The 26,214-nt window shown below is 38.4% G+C and overlaps 2 protein-coding genes across 2 annotated transcripts; both read right to left on the bottom strand.

Moving 5' to 3' along the window:
• Positions 1-897: 897 nt before the first annotated feature.
• LOC115772715 (B2 bradykinin receptor-like) lies at positions 898-1,926 on the bottom strand. The gene has a single exon (XM_030719109.1). It carries the CDS (start codon positions 1,924-1,926, stop codon positions 898-900), a length of 1,029 nt encoding a protein of 342 aa, XP_030574969.1.
• A 1,329-nt stretch (positions 1,927-3,255) lies between these two features.
• LOC115772885 (B2 bradykinin receptor-like) lies at positions 3,256-6,335 on the bottom strand. Its single transcript, XM_030719315.1, has 2 exons — positions 6,265-6,335; positions 3,256-4,994 (listed from the first exon to the last, which is right to left on the bottom strand). The coding sequence occupies exons 1-2, from the start codon at positions 6,282-6,284 to the stop codon at positions 3,959-3,961; spliced, it is 1,056 nt and encodes a 351-aa protein (XP_030575175.1). The 5' UTR covers positions 6,285-6,335; the 3' UTR covers positions 3,256-3,958.
• Positions 6,336-26,214: the final 19,879 nt, after the last annotated feature.

The raw sequence follows: 26,214 nt of genomic DNA, 5'->3' as shown, positions 1-26,214 counted from the left end.
CGGGTGTGTCAGTTACGGATATTGCCAAACTTTTTGAGCCTGCTAAACTGAAGTCAAAGGCGCAGGCATGCACAATCGACCTGTACATGGATCCTGCTCCTTCCTGTTTATTGACCAATAGTAGAGGAGCTGGAGCAAGAAGGCAGCCCTCCTCATTTGCATAATGAGGCAGAAATGCATACGGTAAAGTAAAAGAGGAGACGAGGAAATGTAAAAAGAACAAAGGCTTGTATAAGGAAAAGGCAAAACAATATATACATTTCTTGATGAAAACACATGTATAAGGAAAAAGCAAAACACTATATATTTACATTTCTTGATGAAAACGTATATGTAAGGAAAAGGAAAACAAATATAAAAAACAAACAAAACAAACAAACAAATATATATATATGGTAATGCATTTCTAACATAAACATTTCTAACATAAGGGAACACAGTTTTGCCTGCAGCTAAGTTTTCTAAAGTGTTTGGTTCTGGCTTTGCCAATCTAAGCGTGCAGTTAGGCTACATGCCAAAAAAAACATTCATACCAAAGAAAGAAGTGTGATATGGTTGTGCACAAACATACCAAGGATGTTAAAGGATCACTCTTCTGCATGTTTAGACCTGTTTCACAGCTGGTGTGATAAAGGTTTCTCATTGGCTTTCCCCTGCAAATGATTACTGTAAGTTTGCTGTCTGTTGTGTGGGTGTGAGACACACAAAAAAGACTCTTATTCTAAGGACACTGAAACACTAATTTGAAAAAAAATATAAAAAAGTAAAGCTAAGCTTAAATGGCCACGGCAGTCTCTATTATCTAAATCTCGTCAAACACTACTAACAATTATGATAACATGAAGTTCAATTCCTTCACAAACATTTTTTCTGAATACTCTTTATGTGTAAATAAATTTAGAATTTTGTGCTTTCTGTTTGTTTACTTGAGATGAGGTTGGAATCACCATAACCAGATGCCTCGCACTGGTTTTTCCTCCTGCATAGCAGGGGTTGAAACACTTCCCTTGCCCTCTCTTTAAAGTTCTTCCCAACAATCACATACAAGAAAGGATTCAATGCGCTGTTGCTATAGCCAAGGTAAGTAGCTAACTGGTTGCCAATGTCCAGCACATATGCCCACGTGCATCCAGAGATGACCTCATAGTAATCCAAGGTGTCCAAGAAGATTAGAATCTGGTAAGGCATCCAGCAAAGAATGAAAACAGCCAAAACAATAAGCACAAGGTACGCTGCCTTCCTCTCCACACTCCCGCTGTTGCTTCTTCTTATATTCTGTCTCTTTCGAATGACTTTAGTGATGTGGTAACTACAGAACGATACAACTGGAACAGGGATGAGGAAGCAGACTATGTTCACAGTCATGTTGTACCGCAATCGCCACCCTTCATGGGGGTACGCTAGGTAGCATGCATCAATACCCAGATGGGGGAAGAACTGCACGGAGCGGAAAAGAACAGCAGGGAAACTGAGCAAGGTACCAGCAATCCAAATGGTTGTGCAAATTCCATGTGCCCAGAAGGCCTGTCTCTGCCTTCCCTGAGACAACGGTTTTGTGAGAACCAGGTATCTGTCCACACTCACAACTGTAAGGAACAACACACTACAATAATAATTCATCCCAATGACAATGTTGATAAGTTGGCACATGAACACCCCAAATCTCCAGTGGAACTTGTTGATTATAGTAGATACCCAGAATGGTAGACAGGAAACCATGAGGAGATCAGCCGCTGCCAGATTGCTCAGGTAAATGTCAGCAACAGAGCTTCGCCGCTTCTGGAGGCAGAGGACACAAAGCACAACGGAGTTGCCGATCACTCCCAGAAGGCAGATGATTGACATATAGGCAGGCTGCATGGCGTAAACCCAGTCCCATGCATCTGTGTGGTTGCAGACAAGCTCAGCCGTTGTGTTATTCTCCATAAGTAGCTTAGCTGGCGTGTTTGAACCGAATGTTCAAGCTGCTGGACAGTAACAGTGATTCAAAGGAAAAAAAGAAAAAAAAGAGGCATGTTCACAACAAATATATGCTGTAGACTGACCTTTTAACTGTATCAGCACAGGTTTAATGCATGTGTCATTATCTTTCTATCAGGATTTCAGTTCTGAGAGAGAAGGGATAATTGATTTAATGGAGTGTGGCTAATGGTTGTTTATCAGCCAGAACACACACACCACACACATGCCAGCTTCAAAGAAGTCAGTCTTAGCAACCAATTCAGCAAGGCATATCTGGTGTTGGAAAAGGAAAGCCACAAAATAAAATATATGTTGAAGTCAAATGAAAATTGAAGATTTATCAATATTCAGCTTATTTGTTTATTTATTTATTTATTTTTTTCAGAAGAGATAAAACTGCATTGGGACCAAAGTCTGTATGAAAGTTGAATATACTGGCTTTCTGGTTTGGAAAGTTACACCAAACACACGTGAAGTCTTTTTTTAATGGCCAGCAGGGGGCAACTTCCCTAGTTGGATTAACACTTCCAGTTAGTGCCATTACTCTGTGACCTCAGTAAACATATTTCCCCTCAGTTTGGGTCCAAACTGAATTTTAAAAAATGCAGTTTATTTTATAAAGTCCTCAGTAGAGTCATAAACAAGGATGATCCAGACTTTGCTCACTGGCACGAGCCTTTAGCCTGTGTTCATCACGTCTGGTTTCACTTCACCAAGGAAACTGTGCTGAAGGGGCTCATTTTCAGGCATCATAAGAGGACTTCACTAACAGGATGAAGCCATACATCCATGTTTTATAAACAGTTTGTGATTTGGACTCATTCATGAAACAAAATTTTAGGCATCTCCATTAAATGACTGTCAACCAATTACAGAATAGTCATAAAACTTTGAATAAAAGCTTCACTTTTATGGTACCATAAAAAACTAATTAAAATGATCTTTGAGTATGAATGTGGGAATAACAAACATCCCAGATTTGAAAGAAGAGACTAAAAATCACATTTTGAAAAGCACACAAAAACACATGAAATGAGGTTAAACTGTGTATTTCCTGGCAGACATTTTACAGTTTGAGGTAACGTTTTCTGCCTGCATGCTTTTTATTCCACAACAATTTTCAGCACTAGCAATTGTGGTATAACCTGATATCCTGCTTGGCAAGCTATGCCTTCATTCTGAGGACACCTTTGGGTGTACCCTTGCCCACAGCCCATTTTGAGTAAACACTTGGCCATTAAATGGTGGTGTGGGGACAAATATACAATAAAAGAAAGTTATGTCTGTGCAGCCAACAAAAGAAGCATGTCTGTGCGTCACGACTGGAAACTCGTTGGGAGAATCCTGTTTAACTCTGGAAACTGTGAGTCAGAAACACCAGAAAACCCTTGGAGCATTTGGTCCAACATCCAGCTTCTGATGCTCAACAGTTGAATGCATCATAAAGATTCAGAAAGCAAAAGACCACATTGTTGGTTTTATTTAATATTATGTTCTGAGTAAAACAAATAGTGGTTCTGGTTGCATCTTCAGCAATAAACTACAGAATAGAAAACATTTATTTATGTTATTTTTTTCTGCACACAGATTTACATCACACTGCCTGTACTTCCTAAATTCTAATGCCTAGTAATGTTTATAACATATGAACCCAACCATATCACACACAGAAAATCCAAAATGTGTCTTCAGTTTTTGTTTTTTTGTTTTTTCCCAGTTCAGGCTAAAAGACATAAGTGTTTTGCATTTGTTAGTAATCTGAAACACAGTCACTTTTTCTGAAGATAGCATTAAAACCTTGTGCATCCGTTAACATTGTAAAGAAAGAGTATGTTAAGCAATCTCTCAACAATGTGTGATTTGGCCAGATTATTACATAGCTTTCAATTATGAATCTAGCATATCATTTTAACCATATCATATTAAGATAATATTATTAAATGACTCCACACTACTCTCATTCTTCTGTACTTTTGCACACAAAGAGTGCAGCATTTTATACAGAAGTTTTCAATGTAGAGGACAGATTTGAACGTGTGGACTCAGATGTTAATTTCTTTCTAATCCCCCACTGCTGGAAGAGTTCCTGAACTTTTTTCCTGAAGTTCTTTCCTACAATAACGTACAGGATAGGGTTAAGAACGCTGTTGAAGAAGGCTAAGTAGGTGCAGATCTGCATGCTGATGTCAAGAGCATTTTCAAGGTGACAGCCTTCCAGTACCTCTGCTCGTAAAAGCACATCCACTATGGTAACTACATGGAATGGCACCCAGCATATTAGAAAGGCCAGGAGGACTGCCAGTACCAAAATGGTGGCTTTTCGTTCTGTGTTTTCAGCATTGAACCTCTCAATTGCCTGCAATTTCAAAGACTGAATAATATTAAAAGTGCAAAATGTGATAATTGAAATGGGAATAATGAAGCTAAAAATGATCAACATCCCATCACAGAGCACTTCCACTTTGTGGTCTGGGTAGTTCAGATAGCACACGGTACCATAATCAGGGAAATATCTCACTTCCCTGAAGATGAACGTAGGTATACTCAGGAGTAGGCCAAAACCCCACGTCAGCAGACACCCTAGTTTAGCATATTTTGGACTACGCATTCTTCCGTGAGACATTGCATGAACCAGTGCCACATAGCGATCGATGCTAACCAGAACAAGGAAGTATATGCTGCAGTAGACATTGATCTTAATCCCCACATTGATGGCTTTGCACATGAAATGACCAAAAGGCCACTGAAAATCACTGATGATGTTAACGGCCCAGAAGGGCAAACAGGACACCAGGACGAGGTCAGCAGCAGCCAGGTTGCTCAAGTAGATCTCAGCTATGGTGCAGGCCTTCTTGTGGAGGCAGAAAACAATCAGGACGAACATGTTAAGCAGAATTCCCAGCACAGCGATGAGCAGAATATACACAGGTTGGCTGGAGGTGAGCCACTCCCAGACTTCATGATCTGGACATTGAGTGTCATTGGTGTCGTTTTTGTCTCCATATGATATTGTGGTGCTGTAGTCTGGGATGCTATAAAGACACAGGAAACATTAAATAAAGACACGGTCAAACATCAACAATAAATTATGTTCTTACCTTAAGTTTTTGTAAAATACCAGATGATGCCCATTCTCATATCTGTGATAAATATGTAGCTTTAGCCAGCACTTAGCTGGCAATTGTCTCTGCACATCCAATGGTTACCCTGCTACATACAATATTTACTATACAGATATGAGACAGATATCAGTCTACTTATCTTATTCTCATATCAGTGAACAGATGTTCTAAATGTATACCCAGTGTGCACTGTTTGTCATTCTTTCTGTGTCTACCAGGTTCAGTTTTCCAGTGCCTTTGTCAACTGCAGAAATGTTTCAACAATTGCAGAGCTAAATCTATAAGCCAGTAACAAATGTGTTGAAGATATTTATGCTTGTGGAGCAAGGTACGTTGAATCAACGACCTTTGTACTGAACCGAAAGATAACTGTAAAATGTAAAGACATAGTTGAACAACAAAAGTAATTGCACCTCTGCAGCTGCAGAGTTTTTAGGTACTAATGACAACCCCCAATAAGAATTAAAATACAACAAAGAAATGTGTCCATCTCCACACATGATCACGAAATGATCAATCCAATGCAACTGTCAACGTCACTCAAAAAGATGTATGCGTGTCCAAGCCTTGCAGCAACTGCCATATTCCACCAATAGCTTAATGGCAAAGCTTAATGGCTTTTGGGGTATTTTTACTTGATTCCAGATCCTATTACCTATTTGGAAATCTGTTTTGCATTATCTTAGCATCAATGCGAACTCTGTATCCTGCACTTTCATGCATGTGATTGAATGCTGAAGAACTCACTTCCCATTCAAACTACATCAGAACATTCAAAGTGGCTCCAAAGTTTGTTTCTGTTGCTGTAAGGAGCAGTTAGCAGAAGGCACAACGGAAGGCAGAAGCTTCTGTTTATAACAACCAAATATTTGTCATGGATTCAGTTTGTCTTTAGGAGAACACACTTTGGAAAATGTGATACTCTACAAGTCAAGTAATTTTTAATGTACAACAAAAAAGAACAAAACACAAAAAAAGGAGAAAACATGCTTCTTCTAGTCATTGATATGTAACACTATTTATATAACATGCAAAAAGACATGTTTTTTTTTCATCTCACTGATTTTACATTCACAGCAAAAGCCGTGCTCTGTGGCAAGTACATTCTTAACAGAATGTACTTGCCACAGAGCACATGCAATATTTTACAATATATAAAGTATATTTCATTTATACATACCTTGTAGATCTAAAAGTCATTTTTCAAAAGTATGTTCAGATGTCCTGCTGCACTGTTAACAGTTAACTCCCTCACTCTACTCTGCCTGTCTGTGCCTCGCGCTCCTAAAGGAAACTGTAATTAAAGTGATGTCACCAAAACAAAAAAAAAAGGCAAGGCACACAACCTCACTTCTCTAATTTCACAGTCAGTCTGTCTGCTCTCTGTCTCATGTCTGTATCGCACATTATTTAAAGTTACACTAATAACACATAACAAGCCATGCTTAAATCAAAATTTGACTAAAACTACATGTGACGTCTCCTTTATAAGACAGTAAACAAACTGAGGCATAATATGGATGCTTAAGAGTGTGAGACACCACACACTTAAATCATGCAGCACTTAGAAAATTAAGATCCAAAATAGAATTTATTGCATCCAAGTTACAGTTTCTAACTGCAGCAAAAGGTGGTGTTCTCTAGCTTGGGTATAACTGTGTTTTTGGAGGGCCTAATAAAGAAGGCATTATTTCTAGTTGTGGTCTAATAATTTGATACAAGGTGTAACTCCTTACATAGTTAATGTTTATATGACTGGATGTACAGTGCATCACAAAAGTGAGTACACCCCCTCACATGTCTGCATATATTTAAGTATAACTTTTCATGGGACAACACTGACAAAATGACACTTTGACACAGTGAAAAGTAGTCTGTGTGCAGCTTTTAAAACAGTCTTCATGTAGCGTAACAATTCGTCTTTTAAGATCCTCACAGAGTTCTTTGCCATGTTGGAACTTTCAGTGACCAGTATGAGAGAGTGTGAGAGCTGTACTACAAAATTGAACACACCTGCTCCCTGTGCACACCTGAGACCTAGTAACATTAACGAGTCACATGACATTTTGGAGGGGAAATGACAAGCAGTGCTCAATTTGGACATTTACGGGTGTAGTCTCTTAGGGGCGTACTCACTTTTGTTGCTGCTGGTTTAGACATTAATGGCTGTATATTGAGTTATTTTGAGGGAAGAATAAATTTACACTGTTATATAAGCTGCACACAGACTACTTTTCATTGTGTCAAAGTGTCATTTAGTCAGTGTTGTCCCATGAAAAGATATACTTAAATATCTGCAGAAATGTGAGGGATGTACTCACTTTTGTGATACACTGTATATGTTCACCAGCCACTTGATTAGGTACACCTGTTCAACTGGTTCTCAATGCAAATATCTAATCAGCCAACCACTTCTCAGCAGCTCAGTGCATTTAGGCATGTGGACATGGTCAAGACGACCTGCTGAAGTTCAAACTGAGCATTGAACTGGAGGGAAAAACATGATTTAAGTAACTTTAAATGTGGCATGGTTGTTGTGCCAGACAGGCTGGTTTGAATATTTCAGAAACTGCTGATTTGCTGCTGGGATTTTCCCCACACAGGCATCTCTACGGTTTCCAGAGAATGATCAGTAAAAGAGAAAATATCCAGTGAGTGGCAGTTCTCTGGGCAAAAATGCTTTGTTGATGCCAGATGGCAAAGGATATGAATGGATAGACTGCTTTGAACTGATAGGAGGGCAACAAAAACTCAAGTAACAGCAGAAGAGCATCTCTGAAAGCACAGCCTTCAAAACTTGGATTGGAAAAACATTGCCTGGTCTGATGAGTCTTGATTTCTGCTACAACATTCAGATGGTAGGGTCAGAATTTGTCATAAACAACATGAAAGCATGACTCTATCATGCTGTTGTCGAAGTAATGGTGTAATGGTGTTTCTTGGCACTGTTAACCACCACAACCTACCTAAGTATTATCGTTGATCACATCCATCCATTTATGATAGTGTACCCATCTTCTGATGGCTGCTTCCAGCAGGATAACTTGTCACTGCCATGATCCTGAATCTTTGACTCTGCATTTTGAGTTCAATATTTTAGTTTTGTTTATTATTATGTTTTCTGCTTAGTTTGTACTTTGATCTTGTCATTTCGAGTTTCATATTCTAGCTTTATTTCCTGGGTTTTTTTTTTTTTTCCATGATTTTATTCTGAGTTTAGGTTGCGTTTTCTTTCATTTGTATTATAGTTATTGTTTATAGTTAATTCCCTGAGTTTCATTTTTCCTGAGCTTCTGTGTTAGATCTTCCTGTGTTTTGGTACTTCCTGTTTTATTTTGATAGTCTCATGTGCGCTGTGTTTAGTTTTGCTTCGCTTGTCTTGTCTTTCATGATTAGTTTCAGCTCACCTTGTGTTTCCCATTTCCCTATTTACCTTGTATTTACAAGGGTGGGCTGAAAAGTTCATAGGCTGACCAAGAAGGAGTTATCATACAGTAATTAAAATTCAGCCTTTAGTGATGCTAACTCCATTGTATACAGAACTGAGGACTACATTAGGGGATGATGCTCCAGCTTTATCAACTGTGCAGAAGTGGGCAGCTGAATTTGATAGGTTCAGATCATTTTATAAAACATGGAACAAAGCACACAACTCTTAATTTTACTTGCAGCAAGGGGGACTGTCCTCTAAGTTCACTCGGAACAGAGAGGACAAGATCTCCGAAGGACGGCCTCCTTCGCAGCTGTTTTATTTCACTCGCTCACATGATTAAATCATGTATGTTTACACAAAGCTCAGGTAGCAACCTCACTCACTTCACATGATGAAATTATGTATGTGTGTGTGTGTCCTCATCAAGATAAAAGGGACAACAATGTAACACAGAAAACAAATGATCAACTTATAGAAACAGAAGCTCTGATAATTCATAACAACCAGAATAAAGTTACAGTTTTGGGACTCAAAACTGCGCCGCCCGCACCGCTACGTGGCATATGTATGTGGTCGCCTGCTCAGCCTTTGAGCCACAATGGCACCCCAGTGCCACGACTTTTGACACCTGATCAAAAGGGTACCAGGCTGGTCATGTCACAGGTGAACTTTGAAGCAAATCCAGCCAGTTTTCTTGAGCATTTCCTCACCCCAGATGAATGTTGGGTTCACCACTTTGATCCAGAGACCAAATGGCAGTCCGTGGAGTGGAAACACCTGTCTTCTCACCTCACCAAAGAAGGTTAAGGTGGCGTTATCGGCAGGGAAGGTGATGATCTCCGCTTTGTGGGATGCAAAGGGCATTGTGTTCATTGACTACCTTAAAAAAGGCCATACTATCAATGAAAAACACTATGCTAACTTGCTGAGGCAGCTGTGAAAGGCAATCAAGTCAAAACAGCCTAGAAAACTGATGACGGGGGTTTTGTTTTACCAGGACAATGCTCCTCACAAGTCTGTGGTTCCAATGGCTGCTGTGCACGACTGTGGCTTTGAGCTGGTTGATCACCCTCCATATTCTCCTGATTTGGCACCATCTGACAATTTCTTTTCCCCAACATGAAAAAACACTTGGCTGGGAAGCAGTATTGGACCAATGATGAGGTCACTGCTGTTGAGGATTTTTTTTGAGAGCGTCTATACCACAGGAATCGAAGCGCTGCAACACTAATGGAAGAAGCATGTGGACTGCAGGTGAGACTATGTTAAAAAATAAAACACATTTGGTCAAGTTCGACCATTGCATTGTGGTCAGCCTATGAACTTTTCAGCCCACCCTCATATTTATGGCCTTTGTCTCCCTTCATTTTGTTGTCATGTCATACAGACTGTGGTGTTCAGCTGCCTGTGAGTTTTCCTTCATTGCGCAACTGTTTTGGGGATTTTTGTTTTTCTGCCTGTTGGTCTTCAACATCACCTAAATGTTTGTTTTTTGTTTACCTACTCCATCTGACTAGTCTGCATTTGGGTCTAGAAATCTACACACTTACTGTAGGACATGACAATGAGTTCACTGTCCTCAAATTACCATCACAATCACCAGATCTCAATCCAATAGAGCATCGATGTGGTGTGTGATGTGTCCAACTGACAAATCTGTGTAATGCTATCATATCTATGTGGACCAAAATCTCTGAGGAATTGAAGATGGACGCAATACCCATTATTGAGAAGAGATTTCCACACACCGCTGGAGTGCAGAGACAAATGAATCCATTTACAGCACTTTGTAATAAGCGATAAGATTATTACCCTTAATAACACTGTCTTCAAACACTGAGTCTTCAAAAGTGCATTTTCATAGGGAGATTATGACAATATATCATTAGGCTGATTGCCATTGTCTGAACAGATATGTGCAATGCCAATTGTAATTTTATTTGTGTTGCCTACTTCCAGCTGGGGGATAAAAGCAATTTTGCATGGGAATGGCAAATTGAATGTCATATTACTTAATACTCCTACAAGACTTGCATACTGTCATGCATAGGTCACAATTAAAAATGTTGTTTTGTTAATGAAACAGGTCAAATCTGACAAATTAATGAATATTCTAAAAATTTCAGATTTGTTATTTTCTGTCTCACTGTATTTTTCTATCAAATAAGCCTTAAATCTCTGTTACAGTTCTCACTGTTGTTACTGATGCGAGCTGGTCTTCCTGGTGTAGGATCTTTTACATGTCTACATCTTAGCTGTTTCAAGCTCCTTCAGTATAAAATACCAGGCTTCAAACCATTTGAAAACACTTTTGATTGAATGGAGATCCTTCTGCATGTTAAATATTCACTGTTTCAATTTCTTTCTCGGATTTGACCAACATAAAATTACTAGACTGATCTTTTTATCAACTGTTCAACACTATGTAGGATTCTTTGGGCTTCTGTTCCGTGTGTTTTAAACAAACAGCAGTGAAGCCAATCCAATCCAAAACAACAAATCTAACACAGTCATCATGATGTGTTACTACCAGATACCAGATGCTTCCCCTCAGGGTGAAGTCCATACTTATCTTCTAATCTCTAAACAGTCTTGCTTATCTTTCCCGCTAATCAGATTTTCTGTAAACAAAAAGGCTTGTGTCTGTGTGACAAATCACTAAAAGGCACCAAAATGGACTAAATGGCTCTATCATTAAGCCAGCACTTATCTGAGAACTGAGATTTTCATTAGACTTGCAGGCAATATGTGGATGCACTACAGGACAATTAGAGACATATAATAAGATTTCAGCTACACATGGAGAATAATAGAGCAAACGACCATTTCCAAGTTATCACTGATTTGAAGAGACGAAGGGTTTAAGAGCTGTGTGGAAACTGAGCTGATGTGTCACAGTCATATTCTGATTGTGCAATAGACGCATGACCACAAGGAAGTTGGTGAACAGACTGACACACTATACTACAATAATATTTGAATCTTCTGGAAAATAATACTGCAATGATGCATTTCCCTTCCATACTTTGTGATCGCCATAGCTCAGATACTGGCAAACTGTCGCACTAGTTGATTTTGTTTTGAGAAAATATAACTGTTAGCGTATAATCGGCTTCGTGAAGAGTGACCTCGGATTGATCCCCAGCAGGTGGAATCCCTGCAGGCAGAGTAATGCAGTTAGCATTCATTTGTAGGCAGATGCCTGGCTGGTGCCTCTAGCTTTCCTCCAGGAAAATTCTTTTTGCAACAAATAGGTTGCTTCCTCCTTTCCTCAATCACCACTTTCCCATTTCTTAAATTAATATCAAAATTCAAAAGTTTGCCTCTTTACATCTCTTTAAATCCACTGTAATGCATTGCTTTAAGATGGGAAAATTGAGCACATCATTTCCTACTAGAAGAACAATAGCTCCAAAGTCTAGTTTCCTCATCTTGAATAATACAAGGAAGCTGGAATCTGCATCAACTGGCCATGTCCATGGCCGGATCATGGGTTAGAGTCTGGGCCCTTATGAGCAGACTTTGCATGTTTTCCCCATGTTTGAATACAGTAAACAAAGTTTTTCTTAAATCTCAAATTCTAAAATGTTGACACACTTCACATCCCTAAAATGAACATGGAAAACAGCCTCTTTGGCATTTGATGTATATCTAAAATTTGCTCCATGCCTCTGAAAGAAGAGGGTATGATTTATTGTTATTATTATTATTATTATTATTATTATTATTGAAACAAACATGAGTAGAGTGACGTCTCCTGCTGTATGTGACAGCTTTAACATAAAAAGTAGAACAAAAATTAAGAGGTTGAAAATACTGCTACAACTTTTGTGCCACTTACTGTAAAGTTAGAAAGACTTCCCATTATTTTTAGTGGGGTAAAATCATCTGCACATACTCTCCAGTTATAAATGTTATCTTGCTTCCTGAAAACTGTCTAAAGAGTTATTTATAGAGTTGTTTTTAAGAGGATGAAATGCACTGCTTCTGTTTCAGTCCAGAAATAGCTAGCGCCATGCTTTCAGTGGTTATCCCAACAACTCCATAACAATAGTAAATTGCTGCCAGTGAAAACACTGATAAGAATGCTTATTATCTTAAATAAAGAATGGTGTTGTGGTTTCTTGCCACAGTAAATTATTGGATGGTGGCAGGCTAAACTTAAAGGAAATTTGCTGAGTTTGCATCTCATGTCTTTCAGATTCCTTAGATTTTAAACCACTATAAAAACAATAGAAGCTGTATAAGTAGAAGCTGGTGTGTGGTTTTCCACATATAATTTCCAATGACAAGAGCACAAGAAACAACTTGACCAATAGTGAGATGTAACCCTAATCCCTGCTCTTTGATTAAACTTTGTTTTTTCAAAGGTAACTAGTTTAAGATGTGTTTCACACAGCATAACATAGTGTGGTCCACTAGAGGCACTATACTGGGATTGAAATAAACACTGCAGTCAAAAATGTGTCATACAAGAACTGTTACAAGCAGTTTTATTAATTATATAAACATGTAGAAAAAAATATATACATATGTTTTATATATGACAAAAACTCAACCTTAGCTTGACCTTTCAGAAAAACTTCTGGCCCAACCCTATGTAGAGACAAACCTAATGAATTCGGTCCCACAGTTTATTACCTGAAATGCTATAGACTTGCAAACTTAAATGTCCTTGAGTAGTCATGACAACAGACTACATATCTGTATGCTGCTGTTAGTTATGTCTCCGTAGTGTGCAATGAGCTACATAACAAATGTGTGGGTGACGAGGAGGTAAGGCTTGTGTTACTTTTCAGAAATACCCAGCTCATTTCCTGTCTCCTTGCGCCTGTCTGAAAACGTTTTTTCCAGGCTCCATTACTCAGTGTCAATCCCACCCCCCTCTCCCACAACTCCTGGCAGATTTGAGACAAGAGGGCGCAGCTCCTGGTATGTATAATTTTCACAGCTGCCTTGTACACTCAGGGATAGTGTACAAGCAGAGTGAGTAAGCACTTCTAAGAAGTGAAAGGAGTGGCCGTGGGCCTGCGCTGTCTGAAACCACTAATGCAACTTTGATGAGCACTAAACCTTGGAAAACAAAGTCATTTCTTCCAGTATCAAAGATTTGACCAGTGCTGCTCAAATGTTCCTGGCAGATAATACACAGACCACAACACTGCTGTTTATACTGTTGGAAATCCACAAATTGTGAAACAAGTTGCTCATAGATGCCCTCTATTACATTTTATATCATTTAATTTAATAAAAGGCATTGGAAAATGTTGAAATCAACAGACAGACAATCAGGGACAAACCACCCATCACAATTATTATGAAAGACTTTGAGTCAGCAGTAAGCAGGCAGCCACAGTCCAAATGTCTGGCGTCTGAATTTTACTTTTGTTTTCACGCCATGGTTTGGATGTTAGAAAAAAATAAAATAAAACATTTAAAGCCAGTAGAAAAGTACATCAGGAAATCTGCCATTTATGGGCCTCCAAATGTGTTTATGCCAACTGACTAAGCTGAAGTTTGCATATTTGGCTGTGGGCGTTTATAGTTTAGAGAAAAACAGAGCGAAAAGTAAACTGCGGTAGAAAACTCACTTTATTAGGGAATAATATTTGATCTTTCTGTGACTCGCAGAGCACGTAATTGTAATTGTGACTCCTGGTTAAGATATCATTGAAATAAATAATTTCAAAGACCAATCTTTCATCAATGTAATACAAGCACTGTTGAGCAAACAGAGAATTTTGGTGCTCTAATCTGTGCTATACTTAACACTGGTTATGTTTTTGTCTGACCACTTTGTCTGACCCAGATTATTTAGTCTCACACTTTGGAACCGTTATTTTTGACTTTTTTTTTTTTTTTTTTTTTTAAAGACCACAGAAGAAAATGTGAGAGAAAAAACAAGTTTTCTATATACACATTATACAGACACACAGTCTGCTTTTTTTTTTCTTTTTAATTTTCTTCAATTTACCTGTAAAAAAAAAGTCTGAAAACTAAAATGCAATAACACAAACAGGGTTGTCTTGTCATGTCAGCTCAAACATTAAAAGACACATACATTTAGCCATATTTTGAAATAAAAACAAACAAACAAACAAACAAACACTGGTCTCACTTGTTAAAATTCTGTTCTGTCAGCTCGACCCTGCAGGCTCTCCACTCTTGCTTCCTTTGCGCCTCTTGGATGTCACCTGTTGCACAACTGCAACAGGACTCACTTAAATTAAAAACGTGTTTTTTTGGCACATTAGCTGAAATGTTAGTCATAACAAGGTCCTTGTAGCACAGGATATGGGAGTGTTTGTTATTTCTGCACAGTCTGAAAGGACTTCAAGGCCAATATTAACCTTAGGCCAACAAAATCACAGTGATATTTTTAAAGGAAACTGCAGCTACTTATCACTAACGTGTGTCTTTTCCTCTAAATGCATGACTGGAAACAAAAAAGAACTTTCAGCGAGACTTCAGCAATGAAATTATGTTTTAAGAAAAAAAAGGCAGTTTGTTAGTCATTATCATTCCAAAGGAAAAGATTCTTCAAGTATGAGAGGGCTCTGTGATGTAATCCTCTCTTGGCTGCTCCCCAGTCTTCCTCTGTTATATGGGTGTGACCCTGGTTTCTGCAGTGTGGCCCTCACAACAAATGATACAGACTGTAAACAGGGGTATTCTCAGTTTAAGCAAAAAATTATATACTTTATATAGATAAAACATACTTTCCAATTTATCACAGCAAATCTGAGCTTGGCCTTAAGCAATTTAGTTTATTTTTTAACTAAAAAAAACAAATTCACTTCAGTTCAATTCAATTTTAGATACATAGCACCAAATCACAACAAACAGTCGCCTCAAGGTGCTTTATATTGTAAGCTAAAGACCCTGCAATAATACAGAGAAAACCCAACAATCAGACAGTCCCTATGAGCAAGCACTTGGTGACAGTGGGGAGGAAAATTCCCTTTTAACAGGAAGAAACCTCCAGCAGAACCAGGCTCACCAGGAGGGGCAGTCATCTGCTGCGACCAGCTGGGTGTGAGGGGAGGGAGACAAGACAAAAGACATGCCCTGGAAGAGAGGAAGAGATTAATGGTATAATTAATCACAACACATTGCTTATTTTCAATTAAACAATGGATAAACATTAAAATAAAGGATTAGAATTACATATTTTTGCAAAATATTCCTAATCTGTATTGTTCTCTATAGACTAAGACACACAGGAAAAAATCCTTGTACCCCACTGATCCAGCTGCTGATTCTAGCAGGCACTACAGGGTGCTAAATATCAAAACATTTCAGACTTCTATGTTTAATGAGCAAAGTTTGTGTAATAAAATATTTTTTGTAATATGTCTAGTATACTAAATATACCTATATTAATCTACAAAGTATACAGTTCCATGTATATAATATTGATTTCATGTCAAACGTAAGTCTTAATATATAGTTATAATGTACATGTATTCTACTTACCCTCTTATGATCTTGTTTATGTGTCATTCTTATGCTCATTGTACTTGTAAAATTGTTCTTTGCATCATATTTATATTTGAATTGCATAAAATCAAAATTAAATTTATTTGAAACACTCGTTATTCTGATTCTATAATACACAGGACGTAATGTGTGTACAGCAAACCCTCATTTTCCTGGAACACCATTAGAAAAAAATGAATAGGGATCCATCTACTGGACAAAGTATGTAGTGTACAGTTCCTTGGAAAAATTGATGAATAAACTCTTTAAAGTAAAACAAATTTGGTGCACTTGTATGAAAATAATAGAAAAATAAATAAATTATCTACACACGGTGACTGCCATCGAATGTAACATTTACTCCTCCCTGACCAGATACAGAAAGAAGACTTACTTTATTTTTGTTAGGTAAAAGTAAAAATTATAACAATAAAATACTTTGTAAATAAAGACTGTCCATTAAACATTTTACACAAAAAACTTAGATTTTTATACTTAGCGTTAAAGATAAAAGTGTTCAATAGATGACTAAGATGACAATACCGTATATTAGATAACAATCATCAGTGAATTAGTGAGTGTATCACTTAAGTATTGGGGAATTTCTAAAGAGACTTGCTGTTTATCTTTTGAATTTTGTGTATCTTATCTAATTGGTTTTCTATTTGTTAATTGTTTATTGTGTTTTGAATTATTAATGTGACAGAAAGCAACAAGTTAAATTTAAAGAAAGATACAAAATTTGATTAAGAAAAGTGAATGAGTACAAGTACGGAGGGACAAGCACAGATATCTCAGTGTACTTGAGTAAAGTATAATATACAATAATGCTGATAACACTTATTTTAAATGCAGGAACTTTATTTGTAAACACTTTCCACTAATTGCTAGTTTGAATTACAAAGAGCTTACCATTAAACCACATTCACTGAAACGACCTTACAGATGTCATGAATCATAAGTGTGATGATAAATACAGGAATTGCTCCTCAGAGAAAACAGTGTCCCTGGCACACTTGTCACTTTCAGAGTGAGCTCGAGATGACATAGATCAGCATCGATCAATCTCTAAACACCTGTCAGAAATTCATCACAGCACAGAGAGCTGGACATCCAGTGTTAATCCTTTTCCTTCCTATTCTCTGGCTTTTTTTTTTTTTTTCTTTTTCATTTCAGTCATCTTGTCATTTTTGGTCAGCCTGCACATTTGTCTCTCTATGTATCTTACTCTCCTTTTAATGGATCCTCCATTAGCCCCTGGAGTGGTTTCCGCTTTTATTTTGGCCAGCAACCATGTCAGTGAGACTCAACTGTGTCTGCCAATGGATGCATCACACGATGGGAGTGAAACATGTCAGTCTCCATGGTGACAGGCTGTATGTTCTGCATGCTGATATCCACTCACATTCGGTGTAGTGACAGAGCAGCTGCAGGCCAGCACAGAAATCTGACACTTACATTTACTCCCATTTAAGCTATATAAGACTCTTCTCTATTCTTTTCGTTTGTTGTGCCACTTTGTTTCCAGTTTGTCCATTTGCTTTGTTTTCACCTGTCTTTGTGTTTAGTTTCAGTTTTCATGTTTCAGGATTAATTATTTTTGTCTCTTCCCCCCATTAAAGTAAGTGTCTGCCTGATCCTTGTAAGTCTCACCTGTGTTTGATTGTCTCTCCATATGCCTTGTTCCTGTGTCTTGTTTTGCAGTCAGCCCGTGGGGTGTATATACTCACCAGACACTTGATTAGGTATACCTGTTCAGCTTCTCATTAATGTAAATATCTAAATAGCCAAAAAATATGGCAACACATCAATGCATTTAGACATGTGGACATGGTCAAAACTTGCCGAAGTTCAAACTGAGTATCAGAATGGGGAATAAAGGGGATTTAAATGACTTTGAACTTGACATGGCTGTTGGTGCCAGACAGGCTGGTCTGAGTATTTCAGAAATTGCTGATCTGCTGAGATTTTCCCACACAATCATCTCTAGGGTTTACAGAGAAAGGTCTGAAAAAGGGAAAATATCCAGTGAGCAGCAGTTCTCTGGGCAAAAACACTTCATTGATGCCAGAGGTCAGAGAAGAATGGCCAGAATGCTTTGCGCTGAAAGGAAAGCAACAGTAACTCAAATAACCACTCCATATAACCAAGGTATGCAGAAGAGTATCTCTAAATGCACAACTCATCAAACCTAGAAGCAAATGGGCTACAACAGCGCACAACTGCACCAGGGACCACTTCTGCCAGCTAAGAACAGGAACCTGAGGGTACAATTTGGACAATAGGAGACTGAGAAAACATTACCTGGTCCCGTTAGTCTCAATTTCTACTGCAACATGTGGATGGCTAGAGCAACATGAAAGCATGGATCCATCCTGCCTTGTATGAATACCTAAGGTTGGTGACCATGTCCAACCCTACATTTTACCACAGTGTGCCCATTTTCGGATGACTGCTTCCAGCAGGATAACCATACCATGTCACAAAGCTCAAATAATCTCAGCATGACCATAAATTTACTGTACTCAAATCTCCTCCACCAGATCTCAGTCCAATAGAGCACCTTTGGGATGTGGTGGAACGTGGATTCACATCATGGATGTGCAGCCAACAAATCTGCAGCAACTCTGTGATGCTATCATGTCAAAATGGACCCAAAAAGCAAAAGGGGGTCCAACCCAGTACTAGCAAGGTGTACTTTGATGTGATTAACTGCAAGTTTCATAGCATATAATAATGTATGCGACACTTTAAGCCTGAAAGGAAAAGCCTAAACGCTTGACTCATACATTAAGGGGAACCAGTGGCTTGGTTTTACAGGCATGGATTGTTGACCACTTGTATGTAGCTTAGAAATTTGATTAACCTGGAATGGTTTACAATTCACAGAAATCCCCTGCCAAATGTTTCTGGGTAGATTTTCTTAACTTCTTAATTTGAGACAATAGGTTATGTCTTGAGGTAATTTTGGTACACAGCAAACAGAGCGTTTGGCTAATCTATAACATGGTGAAAACCACTTTAAGCTTCCCGCAAAATAGGCGTCACTCATTACTTTAAGACATAAAGGACAGGACACTTCACATGCACCTGCTAAAACTATCAAAGACTGTGATTAAACTGGCTCTCATGGGGAGGAGAAAAGGAACAGCAAGGATTATGTCTGCTGTGGAGGATAAGTTCATTAGAGTTATCGGCCTCAGACAATGGCAATCGATGGTACCTCAGATTAAGTAGCAGAGTTTTTGTGAAACACTAAAGGAAATGCTTGGTGTCTGCATGTGTGTTTCCATTATTAAGCATAGGTAAGAAGGCATAATGGAGTGGGAGCTTTACAACACCTTGCAGCAACAGGCGATTGCATAATGGCTCATTTTGTTGCAGCTAGAATACTGACAGGGACTAGAATAACAGAGCATATTTCTCCCATATTGGCTTCTCTTCATTGGCTCCCTGTTAAATCTAGAATAGAATTTAAGATTCTTCACAAATACAAGGTCTTGAATAATCAGGCCCCATCTTATCTTAAAGACCTCATAGTACCACATCACCCCAATAGAGCACTTTGCTCTTAGACTGCTGGCTTACTTGTGGTTCCAAGGATACTTAAGAGCAGAATGGGAGGCAGAGCCTTCGGCTTTCAGGTCCCTGTTCTGTGGAACGAGCTCCCAATTTGGATTTGGGAGACAGACACCGTCTCTATTTTTAAGATTAGGCTTAAAACTTTCCTTTTTGATCAAGCTTATAGCTGGATCAGGTGACCCTGAAACATCCGTTTCTTCTTATTCACCTCTTTTTACTCTGTTTATACTCCACTCTGCATTTAATCATTAGTTATTAATATTAATCTCTGGATCTCTTCCACAGCATGTCTTTTGTCCTCTCTCTCTCCCCTCAGCTCCAACCGGTCGCGGCAGATGACTGCCCCTCCCTGAGCCTGGTTCTGCCGGAGGTTTCTTCCTGGTAAAAGGAAGTTTTTCCTTCCCACTTTCGTCAAGTGCTTGCTCATAGGGAGTCGTTTTGATTGTTGGGTTTTCTGTGTAATTATTGTAGGGTCTTTACCTTACAATATGAAGCGCCTTGAGGTGACTGTTCATTGTGATTTGGCGCTGTATAAATAAAATTGAATTGAACTGAATTAATGTGACCTTATTGGGACCTGTGTTGTTCAACAACGGCCTAAAGCACGTCATGATTTTTCCTTAGTGTAATCCTGGGAGCTGCACCACCCCCTGATGCTGCTGCAGCCTCAGTGAAAATGCTTCATTACTGTTACTCCATGATGGAAGCTCTAACATGGCTGAGGTTAGTACTCAGTTGCACTTTGGGATAAGATATGTTCTTCTGAGAAAATGATTATAAATGATTCTTACCACATATTGTTCTTGCACATTTTTTTCTTGATGCCATTTTCATCTTGGGTAACAAAGTTTTGTTTAAATATGGGCAATATAATTGTTCAAGATCTGTATTATAGGAGGTTTATTGTAAGCAACATTAGCTTTGTGACACTACTGTATTTCAGTACAGCCTCACTATATTTTCTACCACTAGGAACTACAAAGGGTTTTGTAGGCAGGGTTAATACTGCATGAGTCTGTTTTCTGTCAACTTCCCTCATAAAAATGAAAGTAATGCTAAAACTTACTAACAGTAATAAGCTTAATATGTCAGAGAGATTTGACACAGAGCACAGGTGGGCAGGCCCACATCCATCTTGCTCAAAGGGCAGCTTTCTCATAAATCCCCTTCTCTTTCGAAGGATGTTTTCTATGAGACAGATGACAGGCAGTGACAGATATTTCTCTGTATTTGCCCTCGTGCGTCATAGAACTGTGGGTGAGAGAGGCAGAGACCCAGCTATCCACTCAACAGCAATGCTAAATCAAAAGAATAGGGCTTATGCCTTTTGGATGACTGGTATTGCTGAGCTTCCATCATGGAGTAACAGTAATGAAGCATTTTCACTGAGGCTGCAGCAGCATCAGGGGGTGGTGGAGCTCCCAGGATTGCACTAAGACTTTCTGTTCCCTGTCACACTTGGAACACTATTTAGCATCCCATGTGACTGGAGGTGGAAAGGAGAGCTTAATGCAGAAATGATTTTTTTGTTTTTCTGCATCTGTGTTCTAACAAACAGCAGGAAGGCTAAATTAATCAGTGAGACAGCTTTCAATTTTGACTATAATTTGAACGTAAAATTATCAAAAGGAATTTTATTATCATCTTGTTTAATCAAGCTGCACTGTGCGCTCCTCATCAGAGGATATTAGCTGGATTGATAACCATCCGTAATGAACAGCATCATTAGAGTGCATGTTTGTGGGAGTATTTGTGTGTGAGAAACAAGTGGCAACCTTCAGGGCTGAATAATAAAGCCAAGGAAGTGCAGTTCCTTAAATAGACACTTGATGGCGGCTCCAAAGTTAATCCCCACAGATTCCCGTGCTAAAAGGACACACATTACAACACAAATAAACATTTAACCTGGCTAAATGTGGGGGTGTCACAGTTCAGATTATTAGTAATATTGGCTGACCAGTTGAGTAATGACACGAGCAGGCTCTTATGTATCTGACAGCAAGTAAAGAATAAATATAAAAACAGAATTCAAATGTAGGATTAGACTACCTGCAAATTTGCTATAAAGTCTAGAAGTGCAACTGAGTGCCCTGTTTTAGGATCATGTATTAAAGCTTAGCTTACTGTTTAAAAAAATTTAATTGTTGTAAACCTGTTTGCAGCCGACAGGAAAGAGCCAAGGAATAAAGTCTATTTTTATATTTATAAAGTCTATGTTTATTACTGACACCTTTGAAAAACTTCAGACCTTCCCACTATCAGCACACAGAGGTTTGATGGAGCTTCCAGGAATAGTTAGTTCATACTAATATGGGAGCAGATGATATTCACACTATATGTTACCATGGCAATTTATCCCAGTAAGAAGTGAACCACCTTCCTACTAGAGAAAACCTAGGGTTAACCCTGAAGTTACCTGGATAAGACACTCACACAGACACACACACACACACATCTGTCCATTCTGTAGGTTTTTGTTGTTCTTGGGGTTTTTGTGGCTCACTTTAGATCAGCTTTGTACACACACACACACACACACACACACACACACACACACACACACACACACACACACACACACACACACAGGGGTGATTAGGGACAGGTGGGAAAGAAGAGAAAAATAACCTTAAAATTAAAATCAGAAATAATCATATAAGGACAAGCTGACATTACCATCTCTTAAATATTGTTACTGATAAATAGGATCATTTTAATACACAGACATTGATAAAGATATATAACTGTTTGTTGGGCGAGTTACATGTTAAGCGAGTTACATGTTAACAGGCTTGAGATAGGGTTGTTCCACCTGACCAGTAAATTATCAAAACACATCAATGTATCAATGTTAGCTAAGCATTTGTTAAGTAAAAGTGACTCGTTAAAATCTTTTGTGATTATTGTTTATTTCTGTGTGTGTTGAGACCCTTAATGATTCCAATAATGGTATAGACCATAGAGTATCTATAGAGGAAGGCACAGTCCTAATCTGTGTATGAGAAGGTTTTGGCCAGAACTTGATCTTGTGTTGTGTGGTTGAAAATGAATGTTTCACATTTTTAAAACTCCTTTTGGATTCACAACCTCTTCATCTTGCATCTTTGAACCAAGCTCACAAATCAAAAGACAATTAACTAACACTGAGACATGAAAACTAACACTAAACATGACGACAGAGATGGAGAACACTGAAAACAAAACAAACATCTCAGAAATGAGAAGGCTTACTCTCAACTCATCCACTGTGTGCTCCTGTTTTGGTGACTGAAAGTCTTGTATTAAAATAATCTAGTACTTAGCAATGTGACAGTCTCAGAGATTAGTTATGCTTTTGAGCTTTGGCTTCCAATTTTTAATATTTTTGTTTTCCCAGTGTTTTCTTCTCTGTGTTCCCTTTGTCTCGTCTGTGTGTTTGTGCCTTCAGCTATTTTGGTAACTACTTTTCTTTGTGTGTCTCTTGTGCTTTTACTTCATTTGTTTTCCTCTGATTGGTTTCATCGGCTGTTAATTGTTTCTTCCTGTGTTCTGCCCTCACCTGTATCTTGTTCCCTAATTAGTGTTATGTGTGTATAAATAGTCCTGTGTTTCCCCGGTTTGTTCTGCCTGTGTAATCGTAGCAGTTTTCATTCTTGTGGTTGTTTGAGCGGTCTTTATTTTGTGGACTTGTTATTTTTTTGGACCTTTTTAATCAGCCTCAAAAGACTCACCTTTTGTTGCTTGACCTGCCCGTTTCCTGCACTTGGGTCCTCTCTCCGGCTGAACCTTGACAAGCACTAATTAGCAAGAATGTGTGTGTATGGTGATATAAATATCATCTAGCCAGCTTACTGCTATGGCAGCAACCCACCTCAGTCTTTTTCTTACCAGCTTTTCTTCCCTTCTGTATGATGTCATGGTGAAATTGCACAATGCCAGTAAATTAGATGTCTATAATATCTGTAATGGATGACAGCTGCCATTCATTTACTTGCTTGGTCATTCAACTAAGGAATAAAACCTTATCCTAAATGTCCTAATCAAGTAGTAAATCATTCCCATGCTAGAGTCAATTAAACGATGCAAAAACAGCACAACTCATGTCATGCTCTAATACTTGCACCATATCAGTGTCTCTTTTCATGGGAGCTAAACGAATCCAGTGTGATATGGAGTGAAAGCAGACTGGTGATCTGATAAAAAGAAGCACGTTTTTCCCCCTTTTTTTTTTTGAAAGTCAGTGCAAGCTGAAACCTGTGAGCAACATCCCAGTATCGATTCCAGTAACAGCCTAATCTCCAGTCAGAAAACCCATTAACATTAACCTACAGCAAACCAATGCGTCTCCATTAGGCTCCTTCTACTGTGGTGTGCTGCAACAAATTCATTCACTTGAACTCCCTGCTGCACAGCTGAGCCCATGCTGTCGCAGGAGTAGGAGGTTACATACGACATGACACATACTCAAGACATAGTGCTGATAACATAACTGTAAATAATAAAAACTAATCAAACCAAAAAAATGAAAATGCATTCAAGGTTTTCTTACCAAATACAGGCAACAATGAAGAGTATTAGGCTACATGATGCTAACAGGCTAACAAGCACCATTTACTATTTGAGACTGTAGATGAATGAATGTTTTGAGCCTTGAAGCTCCCAGGTTTTCTCGTCAGGATTCTTCAGCGTGTGTGTTACAGTTAGGCATGTATGAGAACACTGGGGTTGGTGACTGGACCGTTCAGGTTTGTAGTGCTAAATGTTGCTGGCAGGACTCAGCAGTGAGCACACTTAACTACATAAGCCCTGAGGGAAAAACACGACTCAGTCAGTAGCTAACTAACTTTGTCGCACAGTAGTTGAGCGAGTTTGTTATACTGGCAGTACATACCAGTGTAGACCTGGCATAAACTAGTCAATCAGTACAAAATCATTTGTAGTTTTTCTTTAAAAAAAAAAAAAAACAGCATACGAACGGAGTATAATTACAACCTCACCTAGATGAACAGAAATCGGGTCAAACCTTTAATTTGGTTACACAGCATCCATATCATTGCTATGCAATATTTAATTTATTTAGCATCTTCTTTAATCACAGCTGTATTGCCTGGCACACTAAGACTTATTTATTTGCCTGTGACAAACCTGATAGGTACAGTATATTTGTATGGTAATTAAATCTAACCAACCATAAACAGTGTGGGAAAGAAGTTATTGTGTGGTATTCACTGATTCTGGTGTTTTTAGATCGCCTTCACACACCCACATACACACAGACACAAGTGTGCTCTGCCAGATATCGTGTCCTACCTCTTCTCTTGGAGTTGCAATGCTTAATAAATAACCATTTGCTGTTATGAGCTTTTCTGAGGCCCATTCCATAGATGATGATGTATACTCTTTGTTAAAGTCTGTGAAATGTTAAGTGACATACACACAAGGGAAAAAAAGCAAAACTGTAGTGCAATGAAATTTACTTGATTTTTTACAGATGTTTTTAACTATGCATTGAATATTACCATTTACAGAAATGCACATAGATTTCTGCTTAAAAAGAAAAAAAAAAACATACTGGCAGAAAGTTGCTGGATTTTTATTTATTTATTTTTATTTTATTAAAAATTTTCTACAGTGTATTGTATGTCCCCATGTGTCTCTAACGTAACAGTTTGATAAGATGTGTCTAAGCAGCTTGGCATATATTAGCATATCCAGCACCTTGTCACCAGCCTTTCAGTCTCAGCTGGATAGGATTCAAGCTGAAGTGTTACATCCTGTGAGACTATGGGCCAACAGGGGAGAAACAAGACATCCTCTCCTCACACACTCTTTCACACTATTTCCTTTCCAGCTGGGTTGAAATAAATATTTATTCTTCACAGGCAAAGTCAGCGTCATTTGACTTTCTCTGTATGAGAGCTGAAGTCTTAACTATTGTGTGTTTCACAAAGCCATCACCTAAAAGTGTAATGATTACCCCATATTAGCATAAATCATCTCAGGCAAGGTCAATGGTTCTTCATTTTCTTTGATGGTTTTAACAATGGAGGATGTTGGATGTTGTGAAAAGTCTTCTGAGGCATATTTGGGATTTGGGGCTTTATAAATAAAACTGACCTGACTTCCCTCTAGGAGTCAGCGGCTGTTGTGAGACCCTAGGGTTTTGGGGTTTTTTTTCCTACCAACTTAGTCTTTTGATCAGATAAGGCATGATGCTGTGGAAGGAATGTGAAGGTTGTTCGAAGATCATGTGCATTCAGCTTCACTTCCATCTGTATCTCATTTGCTGGAGGGGGATCAGAAAGGCCCATGGCAAATCTGAAAGGAGCTGATCCATGTACTATCAAGTCGAGCTGTCTTTTCAATTGGAAAGGACTTACTCATTTTGCACGACAGCATAAAGGTTGATCAGTGCAGTTACATGGAATTATGAATGTGATTTTATGAATGAGATTTTGTCTCAAATTTGTGGAAATAAGGTATTCTCAGTCATCAGGACATAATAAAAAAAATCTTCTGGTCCTGACTAGGTTCTAAAATACAACCTCAAATGAACAACATCATATGACATATTACACTGTGTCATTATTTAATGAACACTAAGCCAAAATGCAGAAGACGTCTGAAACTAAGTACACCCTTACTTCTTCCAGGAAT

The sequence above is a fragment of the Archocentrus centrarchus genome, chromosome 22 (genome assembly GCF_007364275.1).
Source record: "Archocentrus centrarchus isolate MPI-CPG fArcCen1 chromosome 22, fArcCen1, whole genome shotgun sequence".
Taxonomy (NCBI): Eukaryota; Metazoa; Chordata; class Actinopteri; order Cichliformes; family Cichlidae; genus Archocentrus; species Archocentrus centrarchus.
Note: the sequence above shows the minus strand (reverse complement) of the source record. Positions and strands in the feature narration are given on the sequence as shown.